At 36.3% G+C, this 17855-nt stretch overlaps 1 protein-coding gene across 2 annotated transcripts; it reads right to left on the minus strand.

Moving 5' to 3' along the window:
* Positions 1-215: 215 nt before the first annotated feature.
* Positions 216-17152, minus strand: LOC114315616 (HIT-type Zinc finger family protein). Of its 2 annotated transcripts, XR_003647854.2 has the most exons (6): positions 16758-17152; positions 12909-13110; positions 2761-2829; positions 2479-2611; positions 931-1562; positions 216-679 (listed from the first exon to the last, which is right to left on the minus strand). XR_003647854.2 is itself a non-coding variant. In XM_028262220.2 (5 exons), exons 1-5 carry the CDS (start codon positions 16987-16989, stop codon positions 987-989), a joined length of 1212 nt encoding a protein of 403 aa, XP_028118021.1. In that variant the 5' UTR covers positions 16990-17146; the 3' UTR covers positions 671-986. The 2 variants fall into 2 exon arrangements, 1 of the variants encoding a protein (XP_028118021.1); XM_028262220.2 differs by having other exon boundaries at positions 671-1562; positions 16758-17146.
* Positions 17153-17855: the final 703 nt, after the last annotated feature.

Consider the following 17855-nt stretch of genomic DNA (forward strand, 5'->3'; position numbering starts at 1 on the left):
AACGTCGACAACACAAGCAAAGTCCGAACTAACTCCTAGGCATATCCCATCCTAGCCTGTTGCATAAGCGTAGAATTTGGAGACGTTGAAAGAGGAAATACCAACAGGTATTTGCTTCAGTAAAGGGGGGTGTGGGAAAGTGAGAGGACATTTGATAGCTGATTTACTTCACTGATGAGGTGTTTGGAATACATGTCTAGCGCATTTCACAAAAGTTTTACAAAATTTTCAACTAGTTTCTCAAACATGGAATCATCTGACAATATCATTACAGCATTTAGATTCACATGCTGGCAAAATCTGGAACATTAGCTGGTAGAGAGTGAGTTTCCAAGTGTATGTAACAACTGAAACTATCTCATGTGACAGCTCAATATTTTAAAGAAACAAACAAAACTCAAATTTTCTGGCATTGCAACAAACGGACCACAAAATAACAATACCAGCACACGTTATCATGAGACATCTAACATCTCATCGCAAAACAATTAACCACTGATAGGGCAACCAATAGTGGATTTGGGAGACCCACAAACTAGAGATCGCAGCCTCAACAATGAACATCGTCTGTTCACATGCGAATCCACTGGAAATGCCGAGGTATACTTCCAAGCCTCCATAAGATCAAATATACAGCAAAAGATTGTCACCTCCACAAGCATGCCACCACTTTAAGAACCTTCATAACCATAGCCACCATAAAAATAAATAAATAACATCCATAGGAACAAATAAAAAGTACAAAACTCAACCAACTAAAGCTAAATCATGGTAGATCTAAAATTATGCCGTCAAACTAAAAATATGTAGCACACTAAACTAGAACCTTTTAGGGAGATTCTTATACTGATTAAAATCTTCTAATCCATCATGAAACAAATTGAATTCAGAGAACTTTAGTAGAAACTCTTTGACAGACGCACAACGCACCATTTAGAAGTGTGATTCCACATCATTGTAGATGAAACCAATATAGCAATCATAATTCAAAATCCAGGTATCTCCCCTTCCTCTAACTCCTCCTCAGCTGGGATGAATCCAATGAATCCCTCAGGAAACACACCTTCCAAATCAAGAAAGTCATCAGGATTATTTTGCGCAATGAGATCCGAGTATGTGTCAATCAAATCTTGCTCAAAATCAAAACCCATGCCCTCAAGCACTCCAGGGTCCTTAGTCTTCAAGCTCGAGTGTATATTATCTTGGGCCACTTTTTCCAAAAATGACCCGTCTAATTTGTCATTTAATTCCTTCTCAGTTCCCTCATATTTACTGGTAATCTGGAACACGGGATCAGGTTTAACATGTTTCATGACATCCAAAATCTGAGGATCTGAACTGCCATCTTCTATTTCCTCCTCCCTAAAGGTCACACCCTTTGGAATTGGGTGATTATTGCTCTTAATCTCTGTTTTATGAGGAATAACATCCTTGACTACAAAATCATAACTATGCGAAGGGAGATAAACATGAACAACGGGATACTCCAAAATAACTAAATTGGCTAATTGTTGGCGCAGTGGAGCCTTCATGTCCAGCTCCCGGAAAGGTGCCTTGGGGCCCTGAAATAATATGATTATTTTTATTAGATTAGACATGAGACGGTGAATGGACAATAAGGAATATATCATACTGCACATCAAAGAAAGGGTAAGAAGTTGCTTAATCCAAAAGGATCAAGGGCCAACATAAATCCAATATAAATTAAGTAGCACAACATTCACAAATAGGCTCACCTCCAACCGCAAATTCTCTTATTTTACTCTAGCCAAATTGGATCGAGGCAATTGAATTAAACATTTTTATCATATTAAAATGTCCAAATAACAGGGGCCATTGATTCTGTGGTTAAAACTCAACCTATATTAACTTTGAGGTTGTGGGTTCAAACCTGAGGGCAGCAATTTTTTTGCAAATTATGTCAAAGGTTAGATCTGTACCCAATCTTCCCATTCCATAGGACTAAAGTGGGCATACTTTCTATTAAAATGTGCAAATGTCTATTAATATACTCCTGCATGGAGTTTTATGTTGTTGTTTTTTTTGTTATTTTATTTTTAGGTGGGTATGGAGGTTGGACAAGTGGAGAGCCCAAGAGCTACGCTAAGCTGTGGATATGACCACTTACAAAATAAGTTAGAACAATAAAACACAAAGCTAACTCAGTTCACATTGAACTACCCAATGCCTCAATTCTAGCCCAATTCTAAATGCCATTAGCACCTGATGTAAATGCCTTTAGGTAGGAAACAAAAAAGCTTGAGTACAACCCAACCCAAGTGACTACCCCCTTCTTGTAAGATGGGAAAACAAAGGGAAGACCAGGCATGGTTGTTCGTCATCCTGTAATATGAGACATTTATGGTGGCCCCAACTCCCAATCTGGCAAACTTTTTTGCTCTTTACAATGTCACCCAATATTACGAGAAGAGAGATTAAACTAGCATCACACAGAAATAGTGAGAAGGAAAAAGAAACCTTGGGATATTTACGGATGAATAATTTGAGAGAGCCCAGTGTCTCCTCACAGAATTGCCTCAGCCGATGTTTCCATGGACCAGGCCTCAAATGGTTCTCAATCACTGAACAGAGAGGCGTATTTTCATCTACTCTGCAACAAAAACAATTGGATGAGGTCTGTGAGCATATATGCCAACGCTGCATTATTCACAAATGAAATACTGACAAATTGCTCAGTAAGGATGAAAGATATAGGACACAAAAGTTCTCTCAGAGATTCAAACAGGTAAAACAGCTCACCCATGGTCAATCAACACAACATCTGTTGAATGAAACCGCCACTCAATTGTCCAAGAGATGAATTTCTTCCTGTAATACATTTTAAGAAATTTAAAATTTCTTAGGAACTAAAATCTTGTTCAATGCCAATAGATATGCGATAAATAAATATAAAAAAAAAATAAAACCATGTACAAAAATTGTAATAACAAAAAAAGAATGCAATAGTTGACACTTCACAAACCAAATTGAGGCCAAGAACACCATAAGGAATATTACAAAATGCAAAGTTTCAAGATCCTTTAGCACAAAAACCATCCCTTACCCGCTAAATGCTAAAAATAAATGTTAGAATTTCCCATCTTTATCTTCACCTACTCCACTACACACTCCACTTCACCTACCTCCACTTCACCACACACTCCACTTCACCTAACCCACTATCACCTCCACTACACCTACTACCACATTTTCTTCTATATATAGATTGTATAGGAATTGTAATTAATCAATCTTGTAATACATCAATCTTGTAACATCAATCAATAATACATAAATTCTTACATGGTATCAGAGCAAGCTTGAGAAACTAGTAATTCTGCTTCACCGGCGGGCGGCAGCCTCGCCTTGGCCGCCCGCCGGACCTCTACACATACCTTGAATTTTTTCACTAACAAGGCCCTCATGAAGCTCCACTACGCCGACCTCTCTTCGCCGCTGGCTCGACACCATCCTCCCCGACGAGGTCTACTACCTCGCCGCCCAGTCCCACGTCGCCGTCTCCTTCAATTACAACAACATGCATGGTGGCATTGTTGGGAGGCAGCTGCAAGCGAAGAGGGTAAAGCTTTCGATTCAAAGGATTGCGAGAGCACACAATACTGTCATCAAGCCCAGTCTCTTCCTCTAGTTTCTGAATCAGCTCACCAACCACATTTCCGTGGGTAGTTTCGCACTCATGATTTCACCCGTTTACTCGATTGAGATTTCTTCCAAATCGAAGCCATCTTCAAGTGGGTAGTGAGTTTCTACTTTAAACCCTCAGGCAAAGCATTCTGTGTTTTGAAAGTGATTTCTGAGGGAATATGGGAAGTTGAAGTTTCTGTTCCACCATTGGGCAGTGGTATTACCAGAGTACACTATTCAACAGTGTATATATATGCACATACACGAACTTTTGTCCCCTCTTTTCATTTCTTTATTTTTTTTTTCCTTTTACTCACCCATGTGATTTTTCAGAAAGTTAAAATAAAAAATAAATAGTCCACCGAGCACAAACATCAACCACATCACAACCACTTTTTTGTTCTTTTATTCCTTTTATTCTCATCATCATGTCCCCCACTCTCTCTATTATTATTATTATTATTACATCCTAAAAAAATAAAATAAAATAAAATAAAATAAAATAAAATAAAAAATAAAAAATATATATATATATTTTTTTTTTTCCACCGTCCAAAACTTTTTTTTTATCTTATATATGTACAACTTAGATGGGACTCACGTGGGTGCTACTTTTTCTTTTTCTTCTTTCCACAGCACAACTTTTCCTTGAATCTCCATTTTTTATTATTTAAAAAAAAAAAAAAAAAAAAAAAAAAACCAAAAAAAAAAAAATTCATTCGATCTAATTTTTCTGCTCTTGTACCTTCAAACCATTCGAATTTGCACAATACACTCATTTTATTTCTACCAGGGATCAACCCCGATCAGCATTTTACACCAAAAAAAAAAAAAAAAAAAAAAAAAAAAAAAAAAAAAAAACAACCACCAACAACAACAACAAACACAAAACACACAAAACAACCCCATCCACAGGCATGATTTTTCTTCTCTACTCTGCCGCCGGTCTCTTCTTCTTGCCTCCGTCCTGCGCGGCCCTTGCCGGTGTTGCCTCCGTGTTTCCCCCTCCACTGGGCATGATCACTACTCCCTGCTCCTCCACTGCAGCATATGGCGGCCCTCCAAATCGGAACATCACGGTGGCCTTCCGCTTCAGCTCCTTGTTTTCTGCCCTTAGCACGCTTATCTCTGCTCGCGCATCCTTATACATGCGTTGGAGCAGAGCCAGCTGGGAGTTTAAATGCTGCACCTCATTTGTCCTACTCTGCAGCCGGTTCGACAAGTTTGTGACCGCCGTCATGCTTTCCACACATGCCTTCAGAGTATACTGATTGGCCTCCACATCCGACTGCACTGCCATTCTTTGCTCCATCGACCGCATCGGAAAGTTCAACGGAGCAAACTCCGGGGCGCTTGGTTGAGTTTCCAGTGCCACCGCACCAGTTCTCTCTCTTGTTGACTCGTTGAGGTCGGGAAAGAGGGTGAGCAGCCCACGGGAAGACGAAGCCATTTTTCTGGGCTACAAAATGTTCCACAGTTTCTCTCTCCAAAGAGGCAGAGTTTTTCAGAGAAGGGTTGGTTTCAGAGGTTTCAGAATGGTATGCCTCAGCCTCAGCCTTCGTCTTGGTTAAATAGCCAAGGCAGCCACGCGCATCGCGCGCCTCTTGCCACCAGCCGACAAACGGGCACGCAAGCCAAGGCGCCCACGTGCCTCGCCATCATGTCCGGCACACCTTTTGATGAATTGGGCACGCCTTTTGATGGCACGCCTTTTTATGGATTGGGCACGCCTTTTGATGGCACGCCTTTTTAAAAAATTGAGCGCACCTTTTGAGGATGCGATTTTTTATGGGTCCGACAAGACTCTGTAAACTGTCCCGACATTGATTCCGGTTAGCTCCTTTATGGGTCCGACAAGACTCTGTAAACTGTCCCGACATTGATTCCGGTTAGTTTCTACAAGGGTCCAGCAAGACTCCGTAAACTGTCACAACATTGTCTTCTACAACGGTCCGACATGACCCCATAAACTGTCTTCTACAACGGTCCGACATGACCCCATAAACTGTCTTCTACAGCGGTCTGACACCGCCATCCAGTGTCCTCTACACCATTATGACATCACCATACCGTGTCCTCTACAACGTTATGACACCCCCATACAGTGTCCTCTACAACGTTATGACACCCCCATACAGTGTCCTCTACAACGTTATGACACCACCATTCAGTGTCTTCACCAACGGTCTGACACGACCATACAGTGTCTCCTATCCTTTTTTATTTTTATGTATTTTCTTGTTTTGTTACTCTCTCCAAACTCAAGTTGGTTAGTTTCTCTCCTCCTTGAGTTTGCGGGGGGCTGTTAGAATTTCCCATCTTTATCTTCACCTACTCCACTACACACTCCACTTCACCTACCTCCACTTCACCACACACTCCACTTCACCTAACCCACTATCACCTCCACTACACCTACTACCACATTTTCTTCTATATATAGATTGTATAGGAATTGTAATTAATCAATCTTGTAATACATCAATCTTGTAACATCAATCAATAATACATAAATTCTTACAATAAATAATACATGAACCTCGCGTAAGGTATCTGATAATTACAAAGACCTCCCCTATAGTTTTTGAAATTACACTACTCTCCCCAATTAGAGTTGTAGTAACGACCATTTATAAAGCATCATGGACATGAACACGGGACACTAAAGCTATTTTTAAAAAATTAGGACACGGACATAAAGAGGATACAACAAAAAAATATAATTTTATATTTTTTCTTCTATATATATAATATTTAGGGGTCTAAGAAAACCCGACATAACTGAACCAACCACTCAAGACCGACTAGAATTTCAATTTTCAGTCTATTTTTCATAACTTATAGTCTGTTTCGATTTTGAAAAATTTTACACCAATATAAACCGTACCGAATGAAATATTATGTTTAAGTACTATTATATTTTAATCCTTCGAGCATTAGAACATAAAATTAGGGAGGAATATATTTATAGAACTTCCACCATTTTTCTTCATTTATTTTCGATCTGAGATTTTACAAAATTTTTATGAAACACTTTAAAATCTCAAAAGAATCCTTTCCCTATACAAAACCGACAAAACTGATAAAATAAATTGTATCATGCGGCGGTCTATTTTGGTTTCTCCACTAAAAAACTCGAAGAGTTTGGTTCAGTGTTAAATTCTCCCTTAATCCCAACCAAACCAAACCGTTTACATTCCTAATAACATTACATCCATAAAGAAACAAGTAATGAAAATCAACACTAATTTAACATTATAAAAAAATTTAAAAATTTAAAAAAAAAAATTATAAAAAAAAAACACACTAGAGTTAAATCATTGAGAGACTAGGTGTGTGTTTCGTTAGGGCTTCAAGGATCGTTAGAAGCCAATTACTCAACTTCGCAACTGTGTTTAGCTCTATATCATTGTGTCGATGGTTTGATTTTGATATGAGTTCTATATTTTTTTTAAATTCAACCCTCATGTTTTCAAATATTATAATATAACCCCAAAATTAGCTTTGAAAATTTAAAATAAAACTCTTAATTGAAAATAGACATGCCACGTGACGTAGCCTACGCATTTCCCCTCGTGTCCTCATTGTATCCATATGTGTCTAATACGGCTACGGTGCCTATTTTCAAGTGTCGGTGCTTCATAGATGATCATTGATAGAAAATTTAATTTTAACCTTCTACTCTTATCTCTATTCTTATCCTTGTAGCAAATAATCATAACCCAAACATCCCACCCCTCAAAACCTATCCTATTATCACAACCAAACATCCCCCTACCTTTCCCTTTCCCTTTCCCCTCTCCCTTTCTCTCCAAACCTAAAAACCACCTAATTGCCATTCCCACCAATGCAAATGCCACCATCACTACTGCTTAAGGTTTTCATGACAAGTTATGATTATTGTGTCAGATAGTGCTTGCTTGGGCCCTTTGATGCTTGGAATAATCTTTTGATGGCAATGCCAAAACTAGTTTATCGCACACTTTACAAATATTTCGTTGCTATAAAGCATGGATACTTCTAAAAGGGAGTCGTGTTTTGCATAATGCCCGTATTGGATATTGTCATATTGATACTCCTTGGATACTCGTGGATACATATTTGATACTTCCTAAACGTATCTGCTACTTAATATTAATTTTGAGAAATATCAAATACTTTTTTGACACTCTAAGGTCACCTATCCAAAATATTATAAAATTAAAACTGTAATAATTTTTGAATATTATTGTAGTATAATTGTTAGAATAAATATGAGAATATTTTTTCGATATTTTCTTATTTCTTACCCAAAAAGAAAATAGTCAAATTAAAATAGTACTCTACTTTTTCAAATTTTATTAAATAAACGTATCCATTTAAAAAAGTACACTAACTATTGGCTCTCAAACTAAATTCTAATTCCTAAATAATAGTTTTTCACTGTTCTTTAAGCTCATGCTCATATATAATATAATATTAAAACTATAATTTTGTTCAACAGCCATGCCCGTATCTTGTTTTTTAGATTTTGTTGTATATTGTATCGTATCAGTGTCCTATATTCATATCCACGCTTCATAGTTTCACGAACACTTTAGACCTTCTAAACACAACCTATGTGATGAATCTCTTATTAATAACAATTTTCTACATTCTTCATAACGAAACTTGTAAACTCTAAATATGTTCTAAAACATTTATTTCAATGTTCTATAGTTGTTTACCATTTATTATAATGTAATTATTGTATCTTGCATTTTTTGAAAATTATCGTGTCAACCCAAGAAACACGAACACGTGCATGGACATGAGTAATCGATTTTCAAAGAATTAGCAAAAATATATCTTTGTTTCCTTATATTTCACTTTAACCCCAAATCAACTTTCTAAAATTATATGTTAAACCAAAAAAAATAAAATAAAATGGTGTCCACACATGTCAATGAATTGTCCCTAGTGTGTCCCAAAAAAAAAAAAAAAAAACAATTAAAAAATTGACACGCCATGTGGCATGTCAAGCACAGATACTGACACGGCACCCATCTTAGAGTGATAGCGCTTCTCAAGTGTCAGTGTGTCCATGTCATGTCCGTGTTGTGTTACATATTTGTGTTTATATGTGCTACTTAGCTTCAAAGCTTCTCTGAAGCTTTTGATGATGGGTTATTGATGATTGCATCAACTGGAAATCAATTTCCAGACAAATGTAACTGCATTTCTCCAAATGACAGGGGAGGTGTCCTTGCTCATTTTGAAACATGAGTTGGCCTCACTGTTTGTAACACCCCAAATGATGCCATGTGCCATGACCACATCCATATCCATCTTCGAATGTCCTTAAGTGAAATTAGCTATCTCATTATACAAAATACTTAAAAGTAAAGCTTGGAAATAAATAGTTAGGAAGCTTTGAACACATAAATTTGCTTGTCAACTGTTAAGAGTTAGGAAGTAGTCACCTTTTGAACTTAGAAAGCAAGTATGTACTACACAGAAGCATTTTTATGTGGCACGATCAAATACTTACCCTAATTTAATTACATCACAATGCACTAGAGATAGAAATATGGATTGCTAGGGTGAAAACTTCGAAGACGAATGTAATTGGTAGGAAATTTAGAATGAATACATGTGTTAAACGTAGAAGACTTAAAGCTAGAGCATACTTGGTTGAGAGAACTCAAGTGTGGGAACTTTTGGAGAACAATAGGAGTTAGGGGAATGGTTTTGACTTGAATTTAGAATGCCATAGATATTTTAGAAACCTTAACTGAGGATCTTAATAGTTTAGGTCCAATGAGTAGAGCCTTTCGGACACTTTTGCCAAATATTAAGCAGGATTAATTAAACCTAATCGAGATTAATTAACTTAATGACGATAAGAGACTAATCTAGATTAATTAATACTAAGCATGATTAATTAGACTAATTGAGCGATTAGGAAGACACTTCACCCTTGAGAGACAAGTGTCCCACTTCTTGATAAAACCATAAAAAGTAGAGATAAAGATTTGGATGACAACATGCCTTAGGGAGACAAGTGCCTCCATACTGATTAAAAAAAAATAAGAAAAATTGAAGGAAAATAGAGAACGAGCTGCTGAATTCTCAGAAATCCTTAGAAGAGAGATGAGATAGAGGAGGAGGAAAGAAACTAGAGAACTTCATTTCTTAGCTTAAAAATCAAGGAAAAATAAACATAAGGTATGAAATTCCACCCTCTTTTACATGATTTATATATTAACCAACAAGAAAATAATTTAGGATAGGTTCTTGAAAGAATAAAACTAAGGGGGAATGAAAAAGAGATGAAAAGAAGCTAGGTTAAGAAGAATTTGTAGGAATTCAATCATTTGCTTGAGTAAATCAAAGGGTTTTGTGTAGAATCTTTTAACTAAGTATCCTACATTTTTGTGTGTTTTGTATTTAAAAATATCATGTTCAGATGCCTTTAATTGAAGGAAATAGGAAGAAATAAAAGGAAACCTAGTTAGGAAATAATTTGGCTTGAAATGATTAAGAGAAAAGTGAGTTGCTGCCACTAATTCGACCAAATCTGCTTGAATAGTTGGAATTTGGATGTGAGACCACCTGTGTTACATGGACTCGCCACTTTGGGGCGAAGTACCCGTGTCGACACGACACGACACGGGTGCGGGTGTGGGATCTGTGTCGGATTCGTCTATTCTCTATCGGACACGGCACACAGCAAAAGAAATGAAAGAGGTGAGAGCAAGAGATTACCTGGTCGAATGATCTAGTCGAAGCTCCACCAGTCGAAGCTCCATCCAGCGATCCAGGCGAAGATCGAAGCGCTGTCAGTCGATCGAACAGCCGAACACCCCCAAACGACTCTCTCTCTGTCTCGCTTTCTCTCTCTCCCTCGCAATCGCAATCGCAATCGCAATCGCGATCGATCGCTTCCTTTGTTGCGCTTCTCTCCCTCTCTCTCTCTCTCTCTCTCTCTCGTCCCTGTCTCTTGATTCATATCTATATTCGTATATATCTATTCTAATCTATATTCGTACTATATTCGTATATATCTATATAAAATAATAATAGGTACATATCTATATAAAATAATAATAGTTAATAACTATTATTATAATAACTATAATAATAACAATTATTATTATATATTATATAATAATTATTGTATAATATATAATATATTTATAAGATAATACATACTTATATATATTAATAAAAATAAATAAACGCATATATGTAAAATAATTATTTGTTATTTGTATAACGTAACTCATCTTAATAACTATATTTAAAAAATATATATATATTTAACGTATCCCCGTACCCGTATCCAAATTTGGATACATATCCACGTATCCTTAATTTTTAATTTTGAAATATCCGACTCTTAGATACGCACCCGCACCCGATCCTCGTACCCGCGTCCGTGTAACTTAGGAGACCACTACTACTAGAAACTAGACTTCTAGGGCTTAAATTTAGACTCAAGAATCGCCCAAAATCGAATCCGGATAAGAGAGATATGCCCATTTGAAGTTGAATCAAAAAACCAGTCGCAGACCTCGGCACGTGCAGCTCACACGTGCAGCCAGCCTTCATTTGTTACTGCAGCAATCTGCACGTGCGGCCCAGAGGCTCTGCACATGCGGCCAACAAGGCACCAGCCCAGATTTGTCCCTTTTTCATCTTTTAGACTTGTTGGGCCTCATATCGCCTAGTCAGAATATGAAATGAACTTAAATGAGACTTGAAAATTGACTGGAAAGAGTGTAGTTAAAGGAATGAATTGAACCTAAACTAGCACACACTCAAATTAAAACCGAAAAGAGTAATATTATGTTGCCTTGGACCGTATTTCATTGCTTGTATTGTACTTGTGTAGGTTACATCTTTGGAAGTCATTCCCCTTTTCTAAGAGCCATCGGTGAGTAGTATTATTTCAAAGTTTCGTTCAAACTTATGTTTTGGAAAATCAAGTTATGCTATGCCTTGATATACATTGAAATGTTTTATTACAAATGGATATCCTATGTTTTTGTAACAACTATATACAGATGACATCCTCTTATTAGTCCTAGTCATTGGGGGACCGTAAGCATGCCAATGACCGTCAATTGAGATCTCCTCTATCACCTGTGGGTGGGCTTGTTTAATCAGTATCCGGGCTGACTATTCATGTGTTCCATATACATGTTTCGTTAGATGTGCATTATCATATTTCAAAATGTTAAAGTTTTTGTTAAGCATATGGCATGCTTTGATGAAAGCCTATGATATGATATGATTCATTTTGATTAAAGCCCATGAAATGATACGCTTTGAATTGTATGGAACTTTTATATCAATAAGCTAATGTTTGGGAAAAAGTTATTGATGTCCATTCATTTAACCACTTTGTTATAGTACTATTCACTGGGCTTTGGCCCACCCCTCTCCCTTGTATGTATGTAGATGAAAGAGACGAGTCATGGAAGGTTTTGCTTCTTAAAGTTATATGTAAATGCTTGTGAGAAAGAAACTGTACTTAGCTTTGGAAGAAATGCATTTTTGAACAGTCGTACTCCTAGTAAAACAATTAAATAATGTAATCAAGAATGATGTATGTTTTATTTCATATAGTTATGCACTCCTCTAAATGGATGTTTCAAATGGACTCAATTAAAGAAATTAATAGCTTCCGCGACTCAAAATGAAAATCTTGCCCCAACTATCACAATAGTCCAACTTGTTTTGTAAGTTAGGCCCTTATTGGCCGGTCACTGCACTAACCTATTTGGGGCAGTATGGGGTCGTAACACTGTTATCTCAACTAAACTTATTTGATAGGAGGGCAGTGAAATTTAGCCAAAAGAGAAATACTACTGCAACTTCAAAAATATAGTTGGAAGTTCCTCCAGTGCAATATGGATTTTAGTTTCCTCCACTATCAAAGAAGGCCAATGGCCCAGCATTTGTACTTTGAAACACATATTCCGAAGTTCTCCTTTTATGAGTTTATTCTCTCTCTTTTTCTTCTTTTTTTTTTTTTTTTTGTTAAAAAAAATGAACATAAAAGAGAGTAAAAATCCAATATAAAGGGCAAAAATTTAAAAGAAAATGAGTACAAGGCAAAGGCTACAACAAAAAAGAAAATAACTCTAACATTCCCACTATATATATAAGCCAATCTACCTCACAGAAGAAAGGAATAAAAAAATTGAGAGAAAGGGAAAGAGACATGTGACAAATTGGAGACAATGTGGAAAAGTGAGATTAAAGAGTGATTTGTCTCTCATGAGATAAATAATTACCTGTTGTTGTAAGAAGACTGATTTGTCTCTCTCTTTGACATTCCACTTGAAAGAAATAGAAGTTTTGTCCCACGACTTGCTGCGGCACTCCGAAGGCTTTTCAGATGGAAAGGAAGCCTAAAATGAGAATATTTGAACAACTTGACTCTCATTCTCTGAGCAGACTCAGACACCCTCTTAACATCCTCAAGCATATTATAATCTACACATGAAGAAAAAATTTCAAAACCATGAAAGTGGAATTCAAAGTAGAAGATAATAGCATACTTCCAAAAGAAAATTATAATTCACCTGTGTGAACTCTTTATAACTTAACAAAAGAAACAAAAGTGGTCTAACTTTATGAAGAGAATATAAACTATATATAACGGTAATCTCAAACACAAGAACAATGTTTAGAATTTAAATCCAAACAACAATCAACCTAATTATTTGCTACCTTGAAGAATGCTATAGGAATAATAAATAAATAAAATTAGAAAACTTCCCAATGAAAGCATCAAGAATCAAAGTTTGTAAAAGGAACCATGAAAACGAAAGAAGCAATATTCCACAAGCATATCACAGCCAACTGACATATATATATATATATGTATTGACAGAAAATGGCAAAATTTGTCAAGCAGTTTATACTAGTCTTTGCTTTTTCAGAACTTCAACGAACGTTATTAAATGTGAAGCACAAATGAGGATGTGGATTACTGACACAGGATATGGGATGCGGATATGATACAATACTTATATGGTGATATGACAAAACCTAAAAAAAATAAGATGATGGTACGGCTAGGATACATTCACAAAATATATATATATATATTAATGTATTATATATAAGCTCAAAAAATGGTGAAAAAGAATTAGTAAGAATTATGTAACAGTTTAAAAGGATTCGTGCAGCCAACCCCACTTGAAACTTGGTGGGCGTTTGGGGTAATGATTAAAAAAAAAGGCAGCTTTTGCTAAAAAGGCCAAGAAGTCAAAAAAGCTACTAAGTTGTTTGTCATCAGCTGAAAAAGTCAAATTTACATCAATTTTTTTCACTCACAAACACACTAGCATTTTTAGTAACTTCCCAAACACGCTAGCTTTTGTAGCTTCTAAAAAAAGCCAAAAATATCACTAAAAAAGCCAACCCCAAACCCACCCACCCTTAGTTTGGTTTATATACTAGTTTCCTAGTCGGTTGTTAGTTTATATTTCTTTTCATTAAGTCCTATAAAAATTTAATTTCAATATTAAATCTAAAATGTTGCCCTTGTACTTCTCATTCTTACATTTCTTAAGAGTGTTGTACACAAATTCATTTTCTCGTTTAATTGTTGAAATTCGATTTTAGTATTGTCAGTACATGGGCTTATCTTCATCTAAGTTACACGGACGCGGGTACGAGGATCGGGTGCGGGTGCGTATCTAAGAGTCGGATATTTCAAAATTAAAAATTAAGGATACGTGGATATGTATCCAAATTTGGATACGGGTACGGGGATACGTTAAATATATATATATTTTTTAAATATAGTTATTAAGATGAGTTACGTTATACAAATAACAAATAATTATTTTACATATATGCGTTTATTTATTTTTATTAATATATATAAGTATGTATTATCTTATAAATATATTATATATTATACAATAATTATTATATAATATATAATAATAATTGTTATTATTATAGTTATTATAATAATAGTTATTAACTATTATTATTTTATATAGATATGTACCTATTATTATTTTATATAGATATATACGAATATAGTACGAATATAGATTAGAATAGATATATACGAATATAGATATGAATCAAGAGACAGGGACGAGAGAGAGAGAGAGAGAGAGGGAGAGAAGCGCAACAAAGGAAGCGATCGATCGCGATTGCGATTGCGATTGCGATTGCGAGGGAGAGAGAGAAAGCGAGATAGAGAGAGAGTCGTTTGGGGGTGTTCGGCTGTTCGATCGACTGACAGCGCTTCGATCTTCGCCTGGATCGCTGGATGGAGCTTCGATTGGTGGAGCTTCGACTGGTGGAGCTTCGACTAGATCATTCGACCAGGTAATCTCTTGCTCTCACCTCTTTCATTTCTTTTGCTGTGTGCCGTGTCCGATAGAGAATAGACGAATCCGACACAGATCCCACACCCGCACCCGTGTCGTGTCGTGTCGACACGGGTACTTCGCCCCAAAGTGGCGAGTCCATGTAACACAGATCTTCATTACGTGTCATTCACATGTCACCACAAATTTGCTTAGGATGATAGGATCTCACAATCTCTAGGATCCACATGTAGGATCCACCTCCCGATCCACATATAGGATCCCACCTCTAGATCCAAATGTAGGATCCATCTCTCTCAATCCACAAGTATGATCAGGTCTCCAATTTGCATGTAGCATCCCACTTCTCCCAAGATCTAAGTCCACTACCAAGTGAGATTGATCATGTACGCGATCCATCTCTAACTACACTTAGTTCCAAAATAACCTCAGCCAGGAGCAGGGCTTAGGAGCTCCACCAGGGATCATTAAAGGACCTGTAGAGGTGAGGGATCATCAAGGTCCCTGCTCAGGGACACTTGACTGGTCTTAGATGAGAGAGGTTTCACCACTGCAACCAGCAGCCTGTAACTATGACGTGTATATCTTGCATGCTCGACATTCGTACCATGGCTCGTAATATTATCATATGCATGATACTGTTGCACGGACACAAAAGATCCACTGGTCCCCCGACGCTATCAGGATCCAATGACTTCTCTTGACAATGTCAAGAGATCCCTCCCTATATAAAGGAGTCTCCATTAAACAATGTATCAAGCCATCAACACATGTCATACAAATCTCTCTCTCTCTCTCTCTCAAGCATAGCAAACCTCCATTGTCACCCTCTCTCTTCTAAGATTGCTTCAGCTCTCTCCTCTACCTCCAGTGATCCCGAGTCATCTAAGTGTCTACCATCTTTCCAAATCAGCTCGTTTGGCCACATCGGACACGATTATCCGCAAGTATCATTATATTTTTTTGCATATCTAAGAATTATGAAAAGTATTGAAAAATTATTGTTATATTTATCCTAACAATTACTACAATGCTATTCAAGAATTATTACACGCTCAATTTCATAATAGTTCAGATACAAAACCTAGGTATCCAAAAAGTATTTAATACCTCTCAACATTAGAGATAATTGATTACAAATATTGGATTTGTGCCCACAAGTATGAAGCATGGCTTCTTCGATAAACATATAGAACCCATACCGAGTACTGATATTTCGTATGGTATTTCAGCATATATACTGAATTTTTTCTTCTTAATTATTGTCGTACCCTAGACGTATCTAGTGTATACCCAAGTCATAGTCGAAACAATATTTTCTTCTAATACATAGATAAAATTAGTTTCATTGGAATTTATTTATGTATTTATTTCAATGCTTAGTATGATTTTAAAATTAAGCTATCGTTTGTATATTATTTAATACAATGATATTTAATTTTGATTTATACCTTCACTTTTTGGCGTTAAATGTGAATTGTAGATTGGATCTTAACAAACTAAACAATATAATTAATTTTTGTGTTACCCAAATCAAAAATAAATATTTTTTACAAATGTACGCAGCCATACCTGTACCATAGTTATTTTAGATTTCACCATATCAACCATATCATACTAATACTCATACCCGTATACATGCTTCATACAGTATCAATATCTGATACAGATACGACTCCAAAGTATTTAGGTTATTAAAGTTTGAAGAACTGCCAAAAATCTGAAAGCGGTTTAAAAAACATGATAGGGATAATGAATTTTGAGGAGAAATATGGAATTTGGTACCGGATAGGAGGAGATTATCATCGAAGTGAGAGAGAGGAACGAAGTGAGTCTGTTGGCGCTTTCCAGTACAAGCAGTGCGCTCTTTGTGAGCTTTGACACACGGAAGACTACAGGAGCGTATAGAGCAACCTGGACATTTGTATTTTGACGCCTCCACTTTGCACTCTTCGCACACAACTGACTCTTTGGGGTTTGGGTTCCTCGATGCTGCTGTATCTTTTGCTTCCTCCATTGACAGACACAGAGACAGTGTTAGGGCTAATGGATTGGGGGAGTTTATTAGGGTTTTGGAGGAAGTCTGCTACTCTTGCTTCTGCTTATAAACGTGTTGAAAACAATGTTGCTGTTGATAATGATGATTTTGCCGCAAAACGTCCAACGTTTCGTCCGTTTTTTTTTTAAAAAAAGGAAAATAATTAAAGCCTCATTAAATATAACAATAAATAAATAAGTAAATTACATCGAAATCCCTTGAGTTTTAGATTTGATACAAATTTTCTTACACATTTTAAAAATTACATTGTATCCATGTTAGTATTTGTCTAATGTCAAAATTAATAGTTAAAATAAATTAACCAAATTATCTTTGTTAATCAAAATTTAAATTAAGTTCAAAATTGAACAAAATCATTGTTAATCAAAATTTAAATCAAATTGAAGTTGTAGAATAGCTAATTTGACAAAGAATGCTTGTTAAACTTATCCGAATTGGATAGTTCCATTAAAAATATTTGGAAAAATGTTAAGTGAGAGGTTGATCATTTCCATTGTACCATTTTCTTTTCATCATCGACAACCCCCATCATTTCCCTTCATTTACTCCCTTGCAACTTCGTCGGTCAACTCTCGCCATCACATCCACCACTACAATCCTTTCTCAAACCCTTCTTTTTTATTCAATTCCTTCTACACCCTTTTAACTACTCTAGTCCCTCCCTACCACCTAAGCCTCTCTCTAACCATACTCAGCACGCAACCCCCCTATTCAACCCTTCCACTTTCTGTTCACGCCAACATTCTTTCTCTATCTTAACCAACTATCAAGGATCCTTCCTCTACGCTTTGCTACCCAAAATTTGGATTGGATCTCCAAATTGA

This window comes from Camellia sinensis, chromosome 5, assembly GCF_055761805.1.
Source record: "Camellia sinensis isolate YWXY chromosome 5, ASM5576180v1, whole genome shotgun sequence".
Lineage (NCBI taxonomy): Eukaryota > Viridiplantae > Streptophyta > Magnoliopsida > Ericales > Theaceae > Camellia > Camellia sinensis.

Coding starts and splice junctions, on each gene's coding strand:
- LOC114315616 (XM_028262220.2), bottom strand. CDS start 16,989: ATGGAGGAAGCAAAAGATACAGCAGCATCGAGGAACCCAAACCCCAAA. Junction 13,111..16,757: donor TGATAATCTCCTCCTATCCG/GTACCAAATTCC, acceptor CTTCATGTGTAG/ATTATAATATGCTTGAGGAT. Junction 2,830..12,908: donor CAGTCTTCTTACAACAACAG/GTAATTATTTAT, acceptor AATGTATTACAG/GAAGAAATTCATCTCTTGGA.